Here is a 21,612-nt window from a genome sequence, read left to right as displayed (position 1 = left end):
GGGAATGGATCCCCCATAAATAGCTTTGTGCCCACTTCATAGTAAACAGTGAGTTCTCACTCTGAGTTCTGATTTTTAAGAGCATGGCACCCACCCATTGCTGCTTTCTCACTATGTGATATGCCTGCTTCCCCTTCCCCTTCTGCCATGAGTGGAAGCTTCCTGAGGCCCTCAGCAGAAGCAATTCTGGTGCCATGCATGTATGGCCTACTGGGAGCCAAATCAGGAATGCAATGTGATTCACAACAGCCAAAAAATGAATGAAATACTTAAGAAATACCACTAACCAGGGAGGTACAAGATCTCTGCACTGAGAATTACAAGACACTACTCAAAGAAACCAGAGATGACACAAACAAATAGAAAAAGACACTATGCTCATAGATAGGAAGAATTAATATTGTTAAAATGATCATGCTGCCCAAAGCAATTTACAGATTCAATGCCATTCCTATCAAATTACCAATGGCATTCCTCACAGAACAAGAAAACATTATTTTTAAATTTATATGGAACCAAAAAAAAAGAGTCTGAATAGCCAAGGAAATCCTAAACAAAAAGAACAAAGCAGGAGGCATCAAGCTACCTGAATTCAAACTATACTACAGGTCTACAGTAACCAAAACAGCATGGTATTGGTACAAAAATAGATACATAGGCCTGCAACCATCTGATCTTTGACAAAGCTGACAAAAACAAGCAATGGGGAAGGGTTTCCCTATTCAATAAATGGTTCTGGAATAACTGGCTAGCCATATGCAGAAGATCAAAACTGGGCCCCTCCTATACAGAAATCAACACAAGATGGATTAAAGACTGAAATGTAAAACCCAATTTATAAAAACCCTGGAAGACAATGTAGGCAATACCATTCAAGACATAGGAACTGGCAAAGGTTTCATGAGGAGGATGCCAAAAGCTATTGCAACAAAGGCAAAAATTGACAAATGGGATCTACTGAAACTAAAGAGCTTCTGCACAGCAAAAGAAACTAGTAACACAGTAAACAGACAACCTACAAAATGGGAAGAAATATTTGCAAACTATGCATCTGGCAAGAGTCTAATATTCAGCATCTATAAGTAACTTAAACAAATTTACAAGAAAAAAAACACAATCCCATTAAAAAGAGGGCAAAGAATATGAACAGACACTTTTCAAAAGAAGATAAACATGCAATCAGCAGCATATTTAAAGAAGCCCAATATCACTGATCATTAGATAAATGCAAATCAAAATCACAATGAGATACCATCTTGCACCAGTCAGGATCGTTAGTATTAAAAAGAAAAAAATAATAGATGATGGCAAGGTTGCAGAGAAAAGGGAACATTTATACATTGTTGGTGGGAGCGTAAATTAATTTAACCACTGTGGAAAGTAGTACGATGATTCCTCAAAGAGCTAAAAACAGAACTACCATTTGACCCTCCAATCCCATTACTGGCTATATACCCAAAGGAACATACACCATCCCAGCATAAAGACACATGCATGTGTATGTTCATTTCATTACATTACTCACAATAGCAAAGGCATGGAATCAACCTAAATGTTCATCAACGGTAGACTAGATTTTTAAAGATATGGCACATATATACCATGGAATACTATGCAGCCATAGAAAAGAATTAGATCATGTCCTTTGCAGGAACATGGATGGAGCTGGAGGCCATTGTCCTTAGCAAACTAACACAGGAACAAAAAACCAAATCCGCATGTTCTCACTTATAAGTGGGAGCTAAATGATGAGAACACATGGACACAAAGAGGGGAACGACACTGAGGCCACACTGCGGTAGAGGGTGGGAGGAGGGAGAGGATCAGAAAAAATAATAATTGAGTACTAGTACTAGGCTTAGTACCAGGGTGATGAAATAATCTGTACAACAAACCCTCATGACATAAGTTTATCTGTAAAACAAACCTACACATGTACCACTCAGCCTAAAATAAAAGATTTTCTTAATAAAGAAAATAACTATTTGCCCATTAAAAATAAAATAAAACAACATAAATATAGAAAATAACTATATGCCAATTAAAAATAACATAAAAAGAAACAATAGTGAAAGATAATTTTTTCAATAAATGTTGGGAAAACGGTATGTCCACAGGCAGAAGAATTAAATTGGACCCTTACCTCACATCATATACAAAAAACAACCAAAAATGAATTAAAGATATAAACGTAAGGTCTTAAGGCATAAAACTGTAAGAGAAAACATACAAAGCTTCTTGATGTTGATCTAGGCAATAAATGTTTGGTTATGGCACTAAAAGCACAGGCAATAAAAGCAAAAATAGAAAAATGAGATTGCATCAAATTAAAAACTTTTTGCATTGCTGTAAAACAATCCATAGAGTGAGAAAGCAACCTACAGAATTGTATAAAATATTTGTAAACCATATATCTGATGTTGTTATCCCAAGTATATAAAAAACTGAAACAACTCAATAGTAAAAAAATTATTAAAATTAAAAATACAATCAAAACCACAATGATATACCACTTCACATCTCTTAGAATGCCTATTATCAAAAAAGTAAAAGACAACAAGCGTTGGCAAGATTGTGAAGAAAAAGAAATCCTTGCACATTGTTGGTAGAAATGTAAATTTGTGCAGACATTGTGGAAAGCAGTATGAAGGTTCCTCAACAATTACCTTATGATCTAGCAATTCGACTTCTGGGTACATATCCAGAGGAAATGAAATCAATATGTTGAAGAGATATCTGCACTCTCATGTTTACTGCAGCATTATTCACAATAGCTAATATATAGAAACAAATGTACATCAACAGATGAGGGGATAAATAAAATCTGATACATACCAAGAAATAGGTGTATCTGTCTGTCTAAGTAGATGTATAATCAACACAGATACACAGACAGACAGATAGAAAGATACAATACAATACTATTTAGCCTTTCAAACAAAGGAAATCCTGCCATTTATGACAACATCAAAGAACTTGGAGAACATCATGCTAAGTGGAATAAGCCAAATGCAGAAAGACAAAAAAAGGCATGATTTATATGTGTAATATAAAAATGTCAAGCTCATAGGAAAAGAGAATAGAACAGTGGTTACCAGGAGTTATGGGGAGGAGGATATATAAGATAAGTAAGTGTGGAAGATCTAATGTACAACAATGTGACTATAGTTAACAATATCGTGTCATTAAAAACTGCCAAGAGAGTAGCTCTTAAGTGTTCTTCCGCCACCACACACAAATAGTAACTATGTGAAGTGAGGATATGTTAATTAGCTTGCTTGTGGTGAATATTTCACTGTATATACACATATCAAGTTGTATATGATTCTCTTTGTCTTAGGATGGTGTTACCTCTTGATTAGCCAATTGTGAGTCAAAAATATTGTAAACTGAGAATGCATGTAATACCCCAACAAACCGACAGTAAAGTTGAAAAACTCTAAATTGAACCATTACAAGTTAGGGACCATCTGTACCATCAATATATACAATTTTAAATTATCCACTATACCTTAATAAAGTTGTGCTGTGGGAGAGAAGCTGCTGTAAAGGCAGAAAACAGTAAGTATAAGGATATGAGTACAAAGACTTAAATTTTTTTTTTCGAATTTTGGTTGTCAACATTAGTACAAACAATAAAAATAACAAAAAGAAAATAGGAAATTCCTTATGACCTTCATGTCTCAACGCAGTCTCTTTATAAATTATGAAGGCTTCTGTGATGACCCTAGATAGGTCTATGCATTCTCTTTCCCAGAACTTTCCCAGCTTTTACACATACCCACTTCCTTTATTGCTCTTATTATATTGGGCCATGGCTATCTTTCCAAGTACACTGTAAGAGCCGTGAGCAAAAATTGTGCCATTTTTCCTTGAACGGTTAAAACTTAGCACCATATCTAACATGAAGCAAAAACTCAATAAATGTTAGTTGAAAGAATAAATAGAATGCAAGATTTACTCAATAATTACTGCTGATATTTACCTGATTCATAGAGATAGCTTGATCTCTTGGTTGGTCTTCCATCCCAATCAGCATTTGTCTCCTTCTACATAATTCACAACAGCAAAACAAATAGATCCACAAAAAAAATTTTTAGGACTCAAACATCAACTATTATTTTTATATTTATAGTACAGAAATTTAAGATTTGGGAATTTCTCTTTAATGTCAATTTACAAGAAATGCACGTTTTTATTATGTTTATATTACAGGTATTATTTATAGAATTCAAAGTTCATAGTTGTATCAAAAGTTATACTTAAAACCACCTACACATTTGGTAATTTGCTGAGACTTTGGGATTTAGCATATAGTTGTACTTTCATCTAACACATCTAAGATTTAATATGGATGGCAATGTAAGATTTAATATGGATGGCAATGTTGATAGTGCACACATTACCCTAAACAGGTCGGTAATAAAATTTAGATACTGTTTTTAAAGGAGATTTTTTTTAAGTTAAGGGCATAGCCTTTATAATATTTTGGCCAATATGACACCCAATGTCAAAGCTTTTAAAAATTTTTTTGACTCTTAGCATATTTAATTGTGGCTATTGATATAGTAGAACAGTGAACTAAGCCTGACGTACGTTTCTCAAATGTTTACTATAAAACTGCACCACAGAAAAGTCCATTGTGATAAACATACTACATTTTAGGAGTTATACATAATTTAGTGTCTCAATTATTATGCATTCTAGGACATGGAAAATGATGCCACTTTCTACCCTAGTTACGAAAAATTCTTTTGGAAATAATTTAGTAAATTTCTAGTTTATTGAAATCTATTTCAAACCACATTAACTCCCTAGGGCAGCTGAGCTAGTTAATGCTATACTAATAATGAAACCAAGGATACATATTTGATTCCTGTAACAAGTTGGCAACCCACAGAGAAAATCTATTTCATGTCCAAAAGCTATACCCTGAATCTTTGCTGGTATCTCTCGAACAGCAGGTAACTGATCACTGGTCAAAAAGTACTAAATCATTACTGTACAAGCCCAGTTAAAGAAGTCCAACTTTATACTTCCTCTAAAAGCTGCAGATACGTACCATGAACTAACATCTTGTAGCCTACATTTAAGCAGACTGTTCAAGGGCTATTAAAATGTTATTATTGTATGACTAATTTCAGGGAATAAAGTTGTTTTGTATGGTTACATAAATCATGACGTTTTATACCAATTATGACCATAAGATCATATCCCTTTTATTGTGTTTGTATTTGGGGTAAAAGAACTGTTATATACCTCTTCTTTTGAAGGATCCAAAAATGTCTGTGAAACTCTGGAAAAATTTCTTGTGGGTGATACCTGAGCTGAAATAATTGAACCTTGGCCTGAAATACTTATACCTCCTAGAGAAAGAAGAGATAACTTTAAATATGAGAAGTTGATATTGCTGGGACAAGGGTTAATATTAATTTACAGCATTACTCCAACATTCTCCCTGCTCAGCTGCCACAGTGACTAAAATTGCCTCAATCAGGGATTTATTTGAGTCAAGGAAATATCTCCAAAAATAACATGTCTTTTTTGATGTTTACTGCCTACAAATTTCCAGTGGTTCCCATTGCCTTCAAAGACAAGCTTGAAATCCTTATTTAATGTTTTATGCCAGCTTAATCTTCTGCTATAACCACAGCCCACTGCTAGAATTAACTGTTTGCATTTGAGTAATTAGGCAATGAAAAATCATTTGGAGAGTGAAATAAACAAAGCTGTGATTTAGGAAGATTGTTTCATAGAAAAATGTATAGTGGCTTAAAAAGAGGAAGATGAAATTGGAGAAAGGTTACTGCAATAGTGAAGAATGGAGAAAACAAGGGTAGGAGCAACGGTAATGGAAAAAAGTGAAGATCAAAATAAATTAAGGAAGTAGAATAGACAGAAAGTGTGAACTTTTAGACGCAAAATATAAGAGGAAGAGTCCAAGGCAACTTAGGTTTTGTGCCTGGGTGAAATAAAAGGGTCAGGAAGATGATAATGAATTGAGTTTTGTAGTAAATTTGATGTGATCCTTAGCCACTGGAGGAAGATGTCTCATGTTTTCTGTATGCATATGTCAGATATGCATGTCAGTATATTTAGTGACTTGCGTAAACATAACAAGGCACACAGATATTGGGTAATGAATATTTCATTTAAAGAGAAATGGGAAACAAAATGTATCATTTGTTGGAAATTAATGGCAGTGAAATATGGAAACAATCTTGGGGACAGTTCTCTGTATTCCAATCTCCTGAAGCCAGTATGCCAGCATCTTTATCTGTAACTACAAACAGCCACAGCAGAGACCCTATCTTTTCCACGCTTTGAAAATTCCAGAAGTCACACTCATCCAGCAATCACTCAAATATATGGGCTAATTATAATATCTATATTCATAAAAAATTTATATCAGCCTTAATTTTTTAGAATAAGCATATTTTTATAATCAGATAAAACAACTTAAAATGTATAATAAAACTATAATTGCATACATAATAACAGAAAAATTATGACTATTGTGTATTTTCTTACCTCTATCATCGAAAATACTTGAGTTTTTAGATATCATCCCATCTCGCTACATGATACCACATTAAAGAGAAAAAATTACATTAGTAACTGTACTTCCAAAAAACATTCTGCCTTCTATCAATTAACCAATGAATACAGATGTTTTCCCTCTTTTAACCAGTAACTCATAAAAACTGTTTAGGTAAAATACATATCATCATCCTCCTAGGACACCTTTCATAAAATCTCAAATTTAACTAGTCCAAAAGTGAGCTCAATATGTAGCAATGTATAAACTTACTTCTTCTCCAGTCTTCCTATTGTACCTAAAGTCATGGTAATACATGCTATGGTTGGTTCTAAAAAGTTTAGAGTTATTCAGTTTGTCTCAGAGAAATCCAATCTAATCCATTCATACCCAGTTCAAGCCAGTGTAATGCTTATTAAAAACACTGTTTAGAACCAAAGTAAAATTCATCATTCCGGGATAATTTTATTGGAATAGTATTTTTCTGTGTCTGTTGCCTCACTAGACAATGAGTCTTTTAGAGGAGCAATTATGTCTTATTCTTCTTTTTATATTACCCAATTTCTTGTATTTAATTTATCTTATATTACCCAATTATTGTTTTCCTTCATTCTAGCTTAGTACAACACCTGGTCAATAGTATATGCTCAATAAATGCAACCTGTCATTATTATTACTACTTCCAAATGTTTGTTTGGGGAACGCAAAGCTAACTCAATGCTTTCTCTGCCAGGAAAATGGGTCAGGTTTCATGAATAAAACTCAATATCTCTAAACAATCAGTACTATGCTGCTGAAGGAGAGAGTTCATAGAAATAAAAGTTAAGTAGATAAATTAGTAAATACAACACCAAACTTTAAAGCATAATTGTATACCTTTTGAGTTATACCATTATCCTGTACATCTGCCTGATAAACAACAGAAGTTGAGTTTTTTTTCGTAAAGTTATTTGAACTATTTTGACACTGATGAGCAGCATTTGCTGTATGTCCTAAAAGAAAACAAAAGAGAGAGAAACTCTATAGTTTTTTTTAACAGCTTTAGGAAAGTACAAAGTAGAATAAATTGTACCGATTTAATTACTTATTTGACTTTGAAATATGTATCCAACTGTGAAACCATCACTGCATTCAAGATAACATGTCTATTATCCTTAGAAGTTTTCTCATGCAACTTTGTAATCTATCCATCTCTCCGTTCTCATACTCCAAAAACACTGATCTATACCACTAACTCAAGATTAGTTTGCGCTTTCTAGAATTTCATATTTCCCTGGCTTCTTTCACTCATCACAACGTTGTTGCATATATCAATGGTATTGTTTTTCTTTTTCATTTCTGAGAATTCTGTTGTATGGCTATGCTATAATTTTTTTATGAACTTACCTGTTGATGGACATTTGGATTGTTTCCAGTTTTTATAAATAAATAAAATATTTATTTATTTTACTTGTTTATATTATCTTATAAAGAAATATAAATTTTATTTTATTATAAATATAAATTTTATTTTATTATAAATAAAATTTATAAATAATAAATTTCTTTGAACATTCATATACAAGTCGTGTGTGAACACATTTTTTTTTTCATTTTTACTGGGTAAATACCTAGTAGCTGAATGACTGGTCATGTGGTAAATACAGGTTTAAGTTAAATAAAAAGCCAAACCAGTTTTTCAATGTGGTTGTACCATTTTACATATCAATCAGCAGTGCATCAGAGTTTCAGTACTTTCACATCCTTGCCAACACTTAGTAAGGAGAAAAATGAAGATCAAAGTAAAATTTTTTAAAAATATGAAAAGGGAGAGAAAGAATGAAATAAAAAACTGGCTCATTAACATATTTAGTAAGTAGTAAGCCAAAAACAAACAAGGCCACGAATCAGCAAAATAGAATCTACAGATAACTACTATATGAAATAATAAAGAAATACATGAAAAATGTATGCCAATAAATTTGAAAATAGGTACAAGGAACAAATTCTCTGAAAAATCCAAATGATCAGGTCTCATCACAAATAAATAGATAATATGAAGAGCCCTGTAGCAAAGAAATTGAATATGAGGTTTAAACCTTTCCACAAAAAAGCTCCAGACTCAAGTGACTTCCCCTCTGAATTGTGCTAAATATTTAAGCAAGAAATTATGCTAATTCTACACAAACTCTTCCAGGAAATTGAAGAAGAGTGAACATTTTCTATCTCACACTTTGACATCAGAATCACTTTGATACAAAATATCATTACAAGGCATTATAATAAATTAAAAATTTGTTCAATTCCCCCATGAGCAAACATGCAAGAATTACAAACAAAACAAATAATAAATATCGTGTATAATATATAATATATTATATTTATATTTAATTATATATTATATATAATTATATATTATATATTATAATATGTATTAAAGATAATGCATTATGAATAAGTAGAGTTTATCCAAGTAATGAAGAAAACCAAAAGTAATTTGATTCATTCAAAAATCAAATTGATTTATATTATTAACAGACAAAAGGAGCAGATTCATGTGACTATGTCAAAGACGCAGAAAAAGTATGATACAATTCAACACCCATTCATAATAAAACTTCTTAGTGAACTAAGAAAAAAGGGGATGTCTTTTTCTAACAAAGGTTATATTTAAATATCTAGAGCTAATATCCTAATTCATATGTATCACTTTCCCTTATGTTTTGGAACAATATTAAGATGTACACAATCACCATTGCTGTTCAACATTATACTGGAGGTCCTAGACAGAGAGAAATAAATGAAAGGTGAATCCCAACAAAATCGCAGGAAGCTATTTTGTAAAAATTGGCAAGTTGTTTTTAAAATTTGTATAGAAATTCAAAGGCTCTAGAATAACCAAGTCAACCTAGTATAACAACTAACATTGGATAACTCAAACCGCCAAATTTCAAAACTTACTGTAAAGCCACAATAATGAAGAAAATTGAGGTATTTGCATAAAGACAGATAAATACATCAATAGAACAGAAGAGATTGTTTAGAAATGGGCCCAGCTATCGATGATCACTTTATATTTTCAAAGTTGCCAAAGCAACTAGATATGTATGAGATTAGCCAGGATCTTCCTGTCTTCCCACGTAGCAAGGAAGCTATCAAAAACCACTAGGGTTATGCCAAAAATACCTCTAGAGCTATAACAATGGCCCTTCCACTGGCCAGAGGTGTTACAACATGAAGACAATGAGGATGAAGACCTTAACGATGATCCATTTTCACTCAATAAATAGTAAATACATTACATTTTCTCTTCCTATGACTTTTTCAAATTAATAACATTTTGTTTTCTATAGTTTACTTTGTTGTAAGATTATAGTATATAATACATATAAGATACATAATATGTGTTACTCGCCTTTTTGTGTTTTCAGTAAGGTCAGCGGTGGGCTGTTAGTAAGTTTCTGGGGAGCCAAAAGTTAAATGTAATTTTTTTACTGTGTAGGGGGTCTGTGCTTCAACTCTCACCCCTTAATGTTCAAACATCAACTGTACTTCTAGTCATTCTATACATAATCACCCAAACATGGAAACAACCCAAAATTTCAAATTTCTTTCGATTGAAGAATGAAAAAACAAACTCTGGTGCATCCATACAATGAAAAGGAACAAACTATTGACACATGCTATAAGTTGGATGAATTTCAGAATTATTATGCTGAGTAAAAGAAGCCATTTTTATAAAGTTACATAATGTATGATTCAATTTATGTGACATTCTCCAACAGAAAATGAACTATAGTCATGAGAACATATTACTATTTGATAATAATCCCAGAGGTAACATAACTAATAATCCCAGAGGTAGTTGGAGGAAGGAGGGTGTGACTGCAAATAAACAGCATGAGGGAGATTTTTGGAATGTTGGATTGTTCTACATGTGATTGTGATATTGGTTACACAAATCTATACATGTGTTTATACATGTAATTGTACAAAATGTTCCATTTTGCTTCAGGGTAATTTAAAAACCAAAATAAATGCCTTGAGATCTTTTCTGGGAATGAAAAAATACAAAGACAAGCTAAGAAGCTGGAGCAGGAAATTGACTTTGAACTCTGCTTGGAGAATCACCAGCTACAAAACCGTGTGGGACAAATTTCTCATAAGAGTATAGAGGATGTGACACTGTACAGAGTTCACACTCATGACTCAATGATGAAATGGAAACCAGGAAGACTTGATTATGGTGAGTGGGAAAGAGGAGCACCTCTAAAAACATATGATGACTTGTGATGCCACTACTGTGTATTTTTAAAATTCACAAAAAGACTACAATGACTCACACACCCTTCACTGAGACAGGAGAGTAGATATACATAACCCCCTCCACCCAATTCTGATATGAATCACATTACATTTCATCTTTCAATAGGATATTTCTCCCAACCATGCTTAATTAAATTTACAGGTCTGTTCTCCAGACAATTGTCATGATAAACCGGTGTCGCAGTGAGGCTAAAAACAATATTTTCCATTGACCATCATTTCCTGAAATGTCACTGAGATTCTTTGACAATAGTAAGATCAGTCTGGGATGCATTAAACACCAGATTTTTACAGGATCAGTTTGCTTGAGATAACTGCTTTAGAAATTGATAATTTAATTTTATTGTCTTCATTTAGTATAAGATGTAGAGCTGGTATTGCTATAAATTTGCCAGTTGTAAATAATCCTTTGGTATGTTGTAAAAGCTGAACTTTAAAAATGGGACCCATGAATTTTGGAGTTAAATTAACTGAACCTCAGTGATTCTGAGGCAGAAAGACATCCTAGGCTAAGGCAACCCTATCTTTTCCAACATTTCTGACTCCTGATGAAAACTAAGCAAATTGCATACTTGGGAAGAAAAGATTTTAAACAGTATTTCTTTTATTTTTTAACCAATAAGGCCAAGAAATTTAACGTTTATATGTTTTTTCTTTGAAATTTAATAATGGGAGATTAGTTACACTGTTCAGTTTTTGAACAGTCATACTCTGGTAATACTTTCTGGAGGATTTTTATATTGTAATTTGGGCTTATAGTCTTTCAGTGAGCTCTAATGAACAACATGAAGTGACATAACATAATATAAAAGATAACAAAGTGATGTTACAGTAAAGGCCACAGTGAATCTGGAGTAAATGTACTTAATTTCTGACATATTTTAGAGTTTTCTGAGATTATTTTGAGCAAAAATATTTTCTACAAGTTGGTAGGCATGCTGTATTATATATTTAATAGTAACAGAAACTTCATTTAATTTTCTAAAATAATAATATAATGTCAGGTTCAAAACAGTAAATCAATTATCTAGTTATCAAATTCTAAAAGCAATAAAGGCCACATAGCTCTTGATAAGCGTCACTCAAAATCAGTTATTTGACAAAAAGAAAACAGGGTTTGTCTGCACTCAAGTGAAAGAAGTAGTTACAAAACTGTCTTTCCCCAAATTATTGTTTAGTATCTAGTGTTTCTTGTCGCAATATTCAATTACCATGTGTTTCTTTATATGTATTCTGGTCTGCAGCGGGATAAACTAACATTGTATCTTCAGAAGTCTTCTTTTTATTCTTTGGAGAAGCTTAAAGAAATATAATAAAACATTTATTTTTACTTATGATGATGACAGAATTACCCAAGGTAGACTACTTATACTTTTATGCCCAAGAGGAGCTGAACTATATGCTAATTTGTATGTGGGATTGTGAGAGAAATTGGAGAAGATAGACAGATGTGAAATGGGAGAAAAGACAATTCTTGAAATATTATCTCTTAATATTAAAAGATACAATTGGAGGGATAAAATGTTTTTCTAGCAGAAAAGGAAATCTGCACCTGGCTCAACTGAAACATGTCATTTTCCATCTGGGTGCATAACAACATAGTGGCTGGGCTGAAGACTCAGCAGTCCACAGTGGCTGTTGTAATTCCTGGATATGCCTTGCTGCCTGGCATAAGCAAATGCACATACATATTCCCTTCTTTGTAATAAATGTAATTATAGTTTTGCTTTTCTAACTATTACAGTGGCAAAAGGTCCTTACTGCATGTGTGCTCAAGGGGCTGTTATTAGAGATGTAAACTATGAGAGTGATCTGTTTCCCCATTCACTGATCACTGAACAGATTCTTCTGATATTTCCTTTCTTTTACTTTCTCTGTCCCACTAAAAGTTGTCTACTTGCTGGAAGATAACAATATTACCATAGTGGTATAATTCAATTTAATTTTTGCCATGGATATTCTTTCTATTCTGACTCTTTGATAATATAAATTAAACTCATTTACATACTACTTCTTCTTCAACAGTGTATTTAAATAACATGTTTAAGCTACATAAATTATTCCTACTAAACGAGAAAGTTAATGAGGATGTAGGAATTTTTATAGTTACTAAAGTGATTTCATATCTGAGGCATGATATTGCTGTCATTGCCTCAATGAACTAAACAGATTGAATTAATCAATTTAGCAAACATGTACTTAGTGTATATGCTTTGCATGGTGTTCTATTGAATACAAAGGTGGGAGTTTGCTATTATAAATGATTAAGACAGCGGGAAGTATGTAATAAGTGAATTGAAAGTGGTGCAAACTACTTGAGAGATTCACAGAAGAGGGACCTTCCAGTTACGGTTATCAACAAAGACTTTTTGGCATGTAATTTACAGTGGGGCTTAAAGAACTGTAGGATTTTCATAAATGGAGACAATAATCAGGTCATTCTCAATTGAGAAAAATTGGATACAGAGAGGCAGAGAAGTCGGAAAGGTAACATGTATTTTAAGAATGATCAGTAGTCTAACTAAACAACAAAATAAATTCAGTTCTTACTATATGCTAGATTTTTTACTCTCCTTATAGGAATTATCTAGGAGTATTATCTTTGTTTGCAGATAAAGAAACTGGCTTAGGGAGGTTAAGTAATTTGCCCAAGCCATAACATCGCTAGAAAATGATACCTAATGCTAAATGACGAGTTAATGGGTGCAGCACACCAATGTGGCACATGGATACATATGTAACAAACCTGCACATTGTGCACATGTACCCTAAAACTTAAAGTATAATAATAATAATAATATATTATTATTCATATATGAATATATAATGAAGGTTTAATGTTTATTGTGGCAAAGGGAAAGGAATGAAGACAGGAGAATGGGGCAAACATCGTAATAACATATTTCTTTTAAAATAAAGCTCATTCCAATGTGAAAAAAAAAAAGAAAATGATGAAACAAGATTGGACTTCTACAATCCAATTCCAGAGCCTGTGCACATCACCACTAGATCACAGCTACCATCTTCAAGGATGTAGTGTAAAATAAAGTTAAAAAGTTAGGTAAAGACTGAACTCTAGATGCTCATAAATGCTTGCTGAAGCAGTCTGAGCTTCATTTAATAGGTAATAGTTTTAAGGGTGGAGGAAGAAACCATGAGAACAGAGTTTTAAATGTAGCAAGCAACAGTACAAAATGGATTTGAGGCAGGTAAAAAGAAGACCCAACAGAGGCTAGTTGGTAATCTACTGGAGTGACACAGGAAAGCTGTGACCTAGAAATGGGATTGATGAGATACTATGACAATAGCTGCATGGAAAATAATCAGTTTCTTTCCTGGTACTACACAGTCAAAGATAGTTAAAACAAGTCTACATTTTTGCATTCTGGCCATGAAATTTTATCTAATATCAAAGAGAAAAACCCATTGTAATTTTATAATGTTATAAATAAAGGAAGCTGGTAGAGGCTGGGCATAACAAAGCCATTCCTCCTTTTAAACTTTCTTCATTTTTTTCTTTCTTCATTTATTTCTTCCTTCTTTTTTTCCTAATTCTGTACCACCTCCCTTTCTTACTGGTTGGCAACATAATAGAACACCATGTTGGTATATAATAGCAGTTATCTTAGATACAAGTTTGTATCATTTTAGTAGTTATTTTAAATATAGGGAGGTTGGTTACGAATGCAGTACAGGCAAGACTGTCTCCTGAGCCAATTGATGAGATTGTTATAATTTGTTGTCATTGTTACATATATGTCTACTTTTCAACTTGAACTGTAATACAGAAATGCCTAGAACAATGTCTGGCACAAAGGGAGCAACAAGTGTAAGTACACAGAGTATTACACAAGGATTTTTACATAGATAAGCATTTCCTACTTAGCTACATCATCTTTCAATGTTCTCACATTCACCATGTGTTCCATCTTGACCTCTGTATTTAAATGTATTTTTTCCCATATCTTCTCCTTTAAAGCTAGTATCTTGCATTTTTTGTAAATGATAAGCCATTTTTTTCTCTAGAAGATCTTGTTTCTACAATATTAAAGAAAATATACTGGTTAATATTAACTTGCCATTTAGAAATGTAAAACAAATCATTTAAAATGTGACAATATTTTGAAAATGGATAATCAGTCCTGTCTTGATTTGTAATGTTACAAAAATAAAAGAGTAGTAAGGGGCAAATTTCCATTTGTGATCAAACACAAAGAATATATTTAACATGTATGCAATTTACCTCTCTACATACCATCAGAGAGCTAATTCAGTTTCTGATCAGACAGGGTATCTTATCCATAGCTGTCCTGGTGAGTTTAAGTAATTTCTCAATCATCTTCAGTTGGAAGATTCCTGAGGGCTTAACCAAATATCACTCAGGTCTACCAGAGGTAAACATAATATAGTACATAAAATGTGACTTCCCTTTGTGAATTTCTGGGCTAGTCCTGAATGTACTAGAAAGAAGATAAATCCATACAGAAAGAACCCCAGAGATTCTTAGAGGGTTCTTTCAGTATTTAGCAAGAAAATGGATTAGCATATGTAAAAAAAACTACCCAAGACTACAGTAAAGATCTTCCTAAAGGACTGGAGAAAACAGTCACTGGAACCTATCTAGGGATAGAAAACATGCCTAGTCCCCCTAGAAATATTTCACTGGAAAGCTACACCGGAAAAACCTCATGAGTCATAGGGCACTGAGTAGAGTACTAAGATGGATCTTAACTCAGTAGTAGGAAATAACTAGCCCCAGATAAAACATGGCTGTCACCCCACCAGCAAATCATAAAAGGCAAGACCTGTACAATCAAATTGTTTCCAAATAAATTATCTACATCAAAAAAGCTAAAGAATGTTTATAAGAAGATAAAAATATTCAGTCTACAAAGTAAAATTCATGTCTGGCATCCAATCAAAGAATACTAGGCATGTAAAGAAGCAGGGGAATATGACTTATAAAAGAAGTAGATCAATCAACTGAAATTGACTCAAAAATGACACAAATGTTGGAATTAAAGAAAAGAAACAATACAGCAACATAATTGCAATTTGTATATAAACAAAGTGAAGAAGAGATATGGGAGACATAACAAGGTCCAAAAGCAATTTTCAAATATGTGAGATGAGCAATACCATGGATGTATTAATGGCACATCCATTAATAGAGAAGTGAATAAATGAAAAGATTTCAGTGAGATATGGGACAACTTCAAGCAGTCTAATATGCCTGAAGAGAGGAGAGAAAATATAAAATAAATATTAGATAATAATATCCTAAAACGTTTCAAATTTGATGAAAACCGTAAACCCACAGGTCCAAGAAGCCCAAAATACCAATGCATAGAAAACAAGAAAAATTTCACCAAGTCATAATAATCAAATTTCTCAAAACTAGGGATAAAAAGAAAATTTTTAAAGTTATCAGAAAAACAAATTATGTTACGTAGAGAAAAATAAAGTTTAAAGACAGTAGATTTCTTATTGGAATCAATGTAGAGAAGAAAGTAAAACAGCATCTTTAAAGTACTAAAATAAAAAAAATTAGTCAATTGTGAATTCTATACCCAGTTGATGTCAACCAATATATATTCAAAAAAAAGTTTTCAAAAATAAAGGTATAAGTTTTTTTGCAGACATACAAAAGTAAGTTGTACTAGGAGCAATGTTAAAGAAAGTCCTTCAGACAGAAAAAAAAGATGATAGCAGATGAAAACATGGGTATACAAAAAAAGAATGAAGAGCATAAAAAATTTTAAGTATATGGCCAAATATATGACTTATTTACATCATGATAAAAGATAAATGATTGTTTAGACAAACTCGGCAATGTATTGTGGGATTCATTATGTATACATATATAAATAAAATGAATGACCAAAATAGCATAAAGGCCAAAGGGAAAAAAATAAAGCATAATATTGTAAGGCTCTTATACTATATGTGAAATGGTATAACATAGTATAATAACACTTTAAGAGCTACCCTAATAAGTTAAAGACATATATATAGTATAATCCTTAAAGCAACTGGTAAATTTCAAACAAAGAAGCAATATACAAAATAGATACAAAGGGATCATTAAAAATCCAAAGAAAAAGGCAGAAAATGAAGAAAAGAACATAGACGAGACAAATAAAAAAAAATAATGAGATGAAAGACATAAAACTAATCATGTTAATAATCACACTAAATGTAAATGCTACAAACACTTCAATTACAGGCAGTTGTCAGATTTGATATAAAACCAAAGCCCATCTACATGAGTAGTAACCACACACAAACACACACACACACACACACACACACACACACACACACAGAAAAATAAAGACCCAAATTTGGTCTTAAAAGTAAAACACAAGAAAATAATATGCCATGCTAACAGTAATCAAAGTAAAGCTGAAGTGGCAATGTTAATATTACATGTAATATTAGGGCAAAGAATAATAACAGAGGAAAATAAAATATTTTCATAACAATAAAAAAAATCAAATCTCCAACAGACATAACAATTCTAGCCATATTTTACCTAATACTGAGCTTCAAATAAAACAAAAACTGAGATACTAGACAAATCCAAAAATATGGTCAGAGATTTTATTAACTCTTTCTCTCAATAATTGAGAGAACAAGTAGACAGAAATTAAGCTAGGACTTAGATTTGAACAATTCTATCAATGAACTTGATATCTAGAGAACGGTTATAAAATACTACACCCAACAACAGTAGAAAGCAGTTTTTTTCAGGTATACATTTGTAATTTACCCAAAATGACCAGAGTTTGGGATGATAAGTCTCAATATATTTAAAAAGATTTGGGAAATAAAAGTCTTTTCTCTGACCACAATAAAAAATTTGAAATCAATAACAGAAAAATCTTAGACACACTCCAAATATTTAGAAGCTAAATGACACATTTTTAAGTAACCAATGAATCAAACATAAAATTAAAAGGGAAATTAAAGTATTTTGAATTGAATAAATATAAAAATCGTATATAAAAAAAATCTGGGGACTCTTGATAGACCAGTGTTAGGGAAAAACTTAGAGTACTAAATTTCTGTATTAGAAAAGAGGAAAGGTCTTGAATTAATGACTTCCACCTAAAAAGAAAAAGATACTTAACAAAAAGATCAGAACAGAAATCAACAAAATAGAAAAAAAAATAGAGAAATTCATTAAAACTAAAAACTAGCAGTTTGAGAAAATCAGAAAAAGAGAAATAAGAAGAAAAAGAAAAAGCAACTCTAGCCAGGACTGATAAGGAAAAAAGAAGTTACAAATTACCATATCAGTAAGGAAAGTGGGTGACATCACCAGGGTCTAGAAATACTCAAATGATAACAAAGGAATGTTATAAACAACTTTATCAATAAATCCCACAATTCAGATGAAATGAAAAAATTTCTAGAATACATTATCAAAACTTTTAAAAATAATGTTTTGAATAGGTATGTAGTTAAGTATCTTCCCACAAAGAAACCTCATACCCAAATGTCTTCACTGATAAATTCCATAAAATATATAAAAAATAAACAATACCAATTCTAAAATATTTTTTTCAAAAATCTGAAGATGGAATACATAGAGATTTATGGTATAAGGCCAGCAATACCCTGATACCAAAATCAGAGAAGGGTAGTGCAAGAAAACTACATTTTGCACTACCATCTCTAGTGCAAAATTCTAAACAAAATTTAGGCAAATTTAATAAAACAATATGTAAAAATGATCATACAATCAGACCAAGCGTATTGGTTTAATGATCTTTTGTTCAGGATTCATTTAACATTCAAAAATCAATTTACGTTATCTACTAAGCAAAGAGCCACAAAGGAAAAGCTACATATGAATTCAATAAAACCACGAAAGAAAATGTTTGACAAAATTTTACATCCGTTTCTGATAGAAATGTTCAGCAAACTAGAAATATAAGAAAATTTCCTCATCCCAATGAATGACACCTGTAAAAAAAGCCCACAGCTAACCCTATAATTAATGGTGACAGACTTAATCCTTTCCCCTTGAGCTCACTAGCAAAGAGAGCCACTAACAAACAAATCACCAGTCAAAAATAGCTAGTATGTTTGCTTCTATCCAACATTATACTGAAGGTTTCAAGCAGTGTGATCAAGCAAGAAAAAAAAATTAAACTCATCAGAAGAAATAAAAGTCCCTTTATTCACAGAAATGATCATCTATGTAAACTATTAATTGGCATCTAGAAAAAAGAACTACTAGAACTGATTATTGATTGTTAACAATTCAAGATACAAGATGAATATAAATAAATCAAATGTTTTTCTAAATGCTAGCATTAAGTATTCGAAGTCTGAAATTTAAGAAATACAAATTACGATAGCATAAAATGTATGAAATACCTGGGGATGAATCTATGAAAAGATACATAAGAACAGTACACTGCAAACTACATAGCACTGTTAAGAGAAATTAAGAAGACCTAAATAAATGGAGCAACATATGTGGTTCATGATTTGAAAGACTCAATATTATCAAGAGGTAAATTGTGCCCAAACTGACCTATAGAGTTAATGCAAATCCAATAAAAAAAAACTCAGCAAGACGTTTTGGTAGAAATTAATAAGCTGATGCTATAATTTATATGGAAATACAAAGGGCTTGGGATTAACTAAAACAACTGAAATAGAAAAAGAAATGTGTAAGACTAGCATGACAGATTCAAAGAATTATTAAAGGTACAACAATCAAACAAATAGGTCAAAGAATAGAAGAGAGTCCAAAAATAGATCCACACAATGGTTTCTGACAAAGATATTAAGAGCAAAATCTAAACTATAATATAATAAGACATAATTTGCAGTGAAAAAAATATATAATGTCAAATCTGAAAATCATGACATAAAAATATTATGAAACTCAAAGGAATTCAAAATTTCTTATAGTAAAACAAGATTCACAAAGGACAATTGTAAAATAACTCCATTGGAAATATCAATGTTCAAATGGCTTTGCCATTAGCACAGCTTGGGCAGCCTGTGGTGTTATGCTTACAGTCAGTGACCACGTCTAATGGGCACTCCTCCCAGGCTGATTTTGATCAGTTGCATTAGTCTTCACTAAAACTGACCAACATTCTTTGGGTAGTAATTGACATTAGGCAAAAGGAGAAGAATCTAGTGCATTCAATTGCTTCTGGAAAACAAAGATACTTTTTTTTTTTTTTTTTTTGAGACGGAGTCTTGCTCTCTTGCCCAGATATGTGCAGTTTTAGAGCAAAACGAAGAGGACAACTTGGTGAGACTTCTCATTGAAAAATAGTGAAAAACTGAGTATTAGAAAATATTAATAATAACTGTGGCTGGGCATGGTGGCTGACACCTGTAATCCCAGCCCTTCAGGAGGCCAAGGTGGGAGAATCATTTGAGCTCAGGAGTTTGAGACCAGCCTGGGCAACATAGCAAAAACCCGTCTCTACAAAAAATAAGTAAATAAATAAAAATAAAGAAGAAAGAAAAACAAAAAAGAAAGAAGAAAAATAATAATCATGGTAAATTGGAATAAGCTGAGCCTGCAAAATGAGCAGTGAGTCTCTGATGGTACTGAAGGGTACAGGTAACAAACACAATGAAAGAGAAGCATACATATTTAAACTTTCAATATTTTTACAAAATTGCTATGTAACAGTATATGTCAATACAAACCAAATTGCGTAAATCTTACACTCACACCTAGGTTTGTTAACAATAACCTACCTAAAATTGCTATTTAGAATTTTAGATCAACATTGATCAACATGCTAAGTTGACAATGGCATTTTATTACATGAAAAAAACAGCCTACAGCTTGTGAGGTATAATAACATGTTTTTAATTATTAATTGGAAAAAAATATTATTGGAAACATTGTGGGGGGGTGTATGTGTATATGTGAGAACTAAAAAGTTGATAGGGTGGTGGTGGTAGGATTTTTCTCTTTCTTTATATTGATTTACACTCTAAATCACAAAATCTTATATATTATTAAAGATAAAAAGTTAAGGTAAATAAAATTAACTGGTGAGGAATAATTGAGAAATCCTACAAAGAACTGCTGGTTCTAAAAAAAGTTAATCAGTCATTTAATTTTTTCATAGTAATTACAAGTATGGTTTATGGTATAAAAATAAAGCCAAAAATAGTTATATCACCTAATAGAGCAGAACTTTTTATACTATAGTCAAAAATACTAAAAATGTCCGTAACTCGCAGTTTTATATCATGCATATCATTTGGAGTAACTGGGCAACAGTCACCTCACGAAGTGATTTGTACTTCAAAAAACCAAAACAAAATCTTCTCTTCAAACAGCTCAAGTTATGGTTAAAGCTCACCCTACCTTCCTGTCACTCTCTTCTCTGTTTCTATGCCGTTGTTCTTCTATCCTCTCTTCTCTTTTAACATCTTCTGCCATCCTTGTCAGAAGTAACATCTCTTTTGTCTTCCATTCCTAGAAATCACAATGTTACTGCACTTGGTGTGTGTTCCTTTCACAACAATATCTTTGTATTTTGTCCCACCAAAAAGTATATTAAACAAGTCAGGGCCTAATAGAAATCAGGGTAAGCATAATGAAAGGCATACATTGGGTTTAGAATATACTTTTCTTACTGCACCCTTATTAGGAATGCAAATTGATAATTTTTCACTAAAGCTAAATTTCAAAAAATTTTTGTCTCCACAATAGGGCAATAAGAGAGTTAAATAGTGTCCAGTTAACTTTCTAACTGTTCTTTAAGAGCAGA

The 21,612-nt window shown here is 32.1% G+C and overlaps 1 protein-coding gene and 1 long non-coding RNA gene across 5 annotated transcripts in view; one reads left to right on the top strand and one right to left on the bottom strand.

Moving 5' to 3' along the window:
• Positions 1 to 21,612, top strand: part of LOC129488145 (uncharacterized) — a 521,486-nt gene that overhangs the window by 238,777 nt on the left and 261,097 nt on the right. The window contains exon 7 of the long non-coding RNA XR_010122386.1: positions 10,533 to 10,763. This is a non-coding gene — a long non-coding RNA (uncharacterized lncRNA). The remainder of the gene's footprint in view (positions 1 to 10,532; positions 10,764 to 21,612) is intronic.
• The window catches only part of FSIP2 (fibrous sheath interacting protein 2), a 92,879-nt gene that overhangs the window by 63,061 nt on the left and 8,206 nt on the right, over positions 1 to 21,612 (bottom strand). For 2 of the 4 annotated variants that reach the window (XM_055289948.2, XM_055289949.2), the window contains exons 7-13: positions 21,207 to 21,317; positions 14,761 to 14,881; positions 12,055 to 12,141; positions 7,415 to 7,530; positions 6,532 to 6,577; positions 5,260 to 5,366; positions 3,986 to 4,049 (exon numbers count right to left, since the gene is read on the bottom strand). In XM_055289948.2, the coding sequence (XP_055145923.1) occupies positions 3,986 to 4,049; positions 5,260 to 5,366; positions 6,532 to 6,577; positions 7,415 to 7,530; positions 12,055 to 12,141; positions 14,761 to 14,881; positions 21,207 to 21,317 (652 nt within the window). Of the gene's footprint in view, positions 1 to 3,985; positions 4,050 to 5,259; positions 5,367 to 6,531; positions 6,578 to 7,414; positions 7,531 to 12,054; positions 12,142 to 14,725; positions 14,882 to 21,206; positions 21,318 to 21,612 lie in introns of those variants that run through there. The other 2 variants (XM_055289947.2, XM_055289950.1) reach the window with 2 other exon arrangements.

This window comes from Symphalangus syndactylus, chromosome 8 (assembly GCF_028878055.3).
Source record: "Symphalangus syndactylus isolate Jambi chromosome 8, NHGRI_mSymSyn1-v2.1_pri, whole genome shotgun sequence".
Classification (NCBI taxonomy): Eukaryota; Metazoa; Chordata; class Mammalia; order Primates; family Hylobatidae; genus Symphalangus; species Symphalangus syndactylus.
The sequence above is the reverse complement of the archived record's forward strand: the minus strand, read 5'-3'. Positions and strand labels throughout refer to the sequence as shown.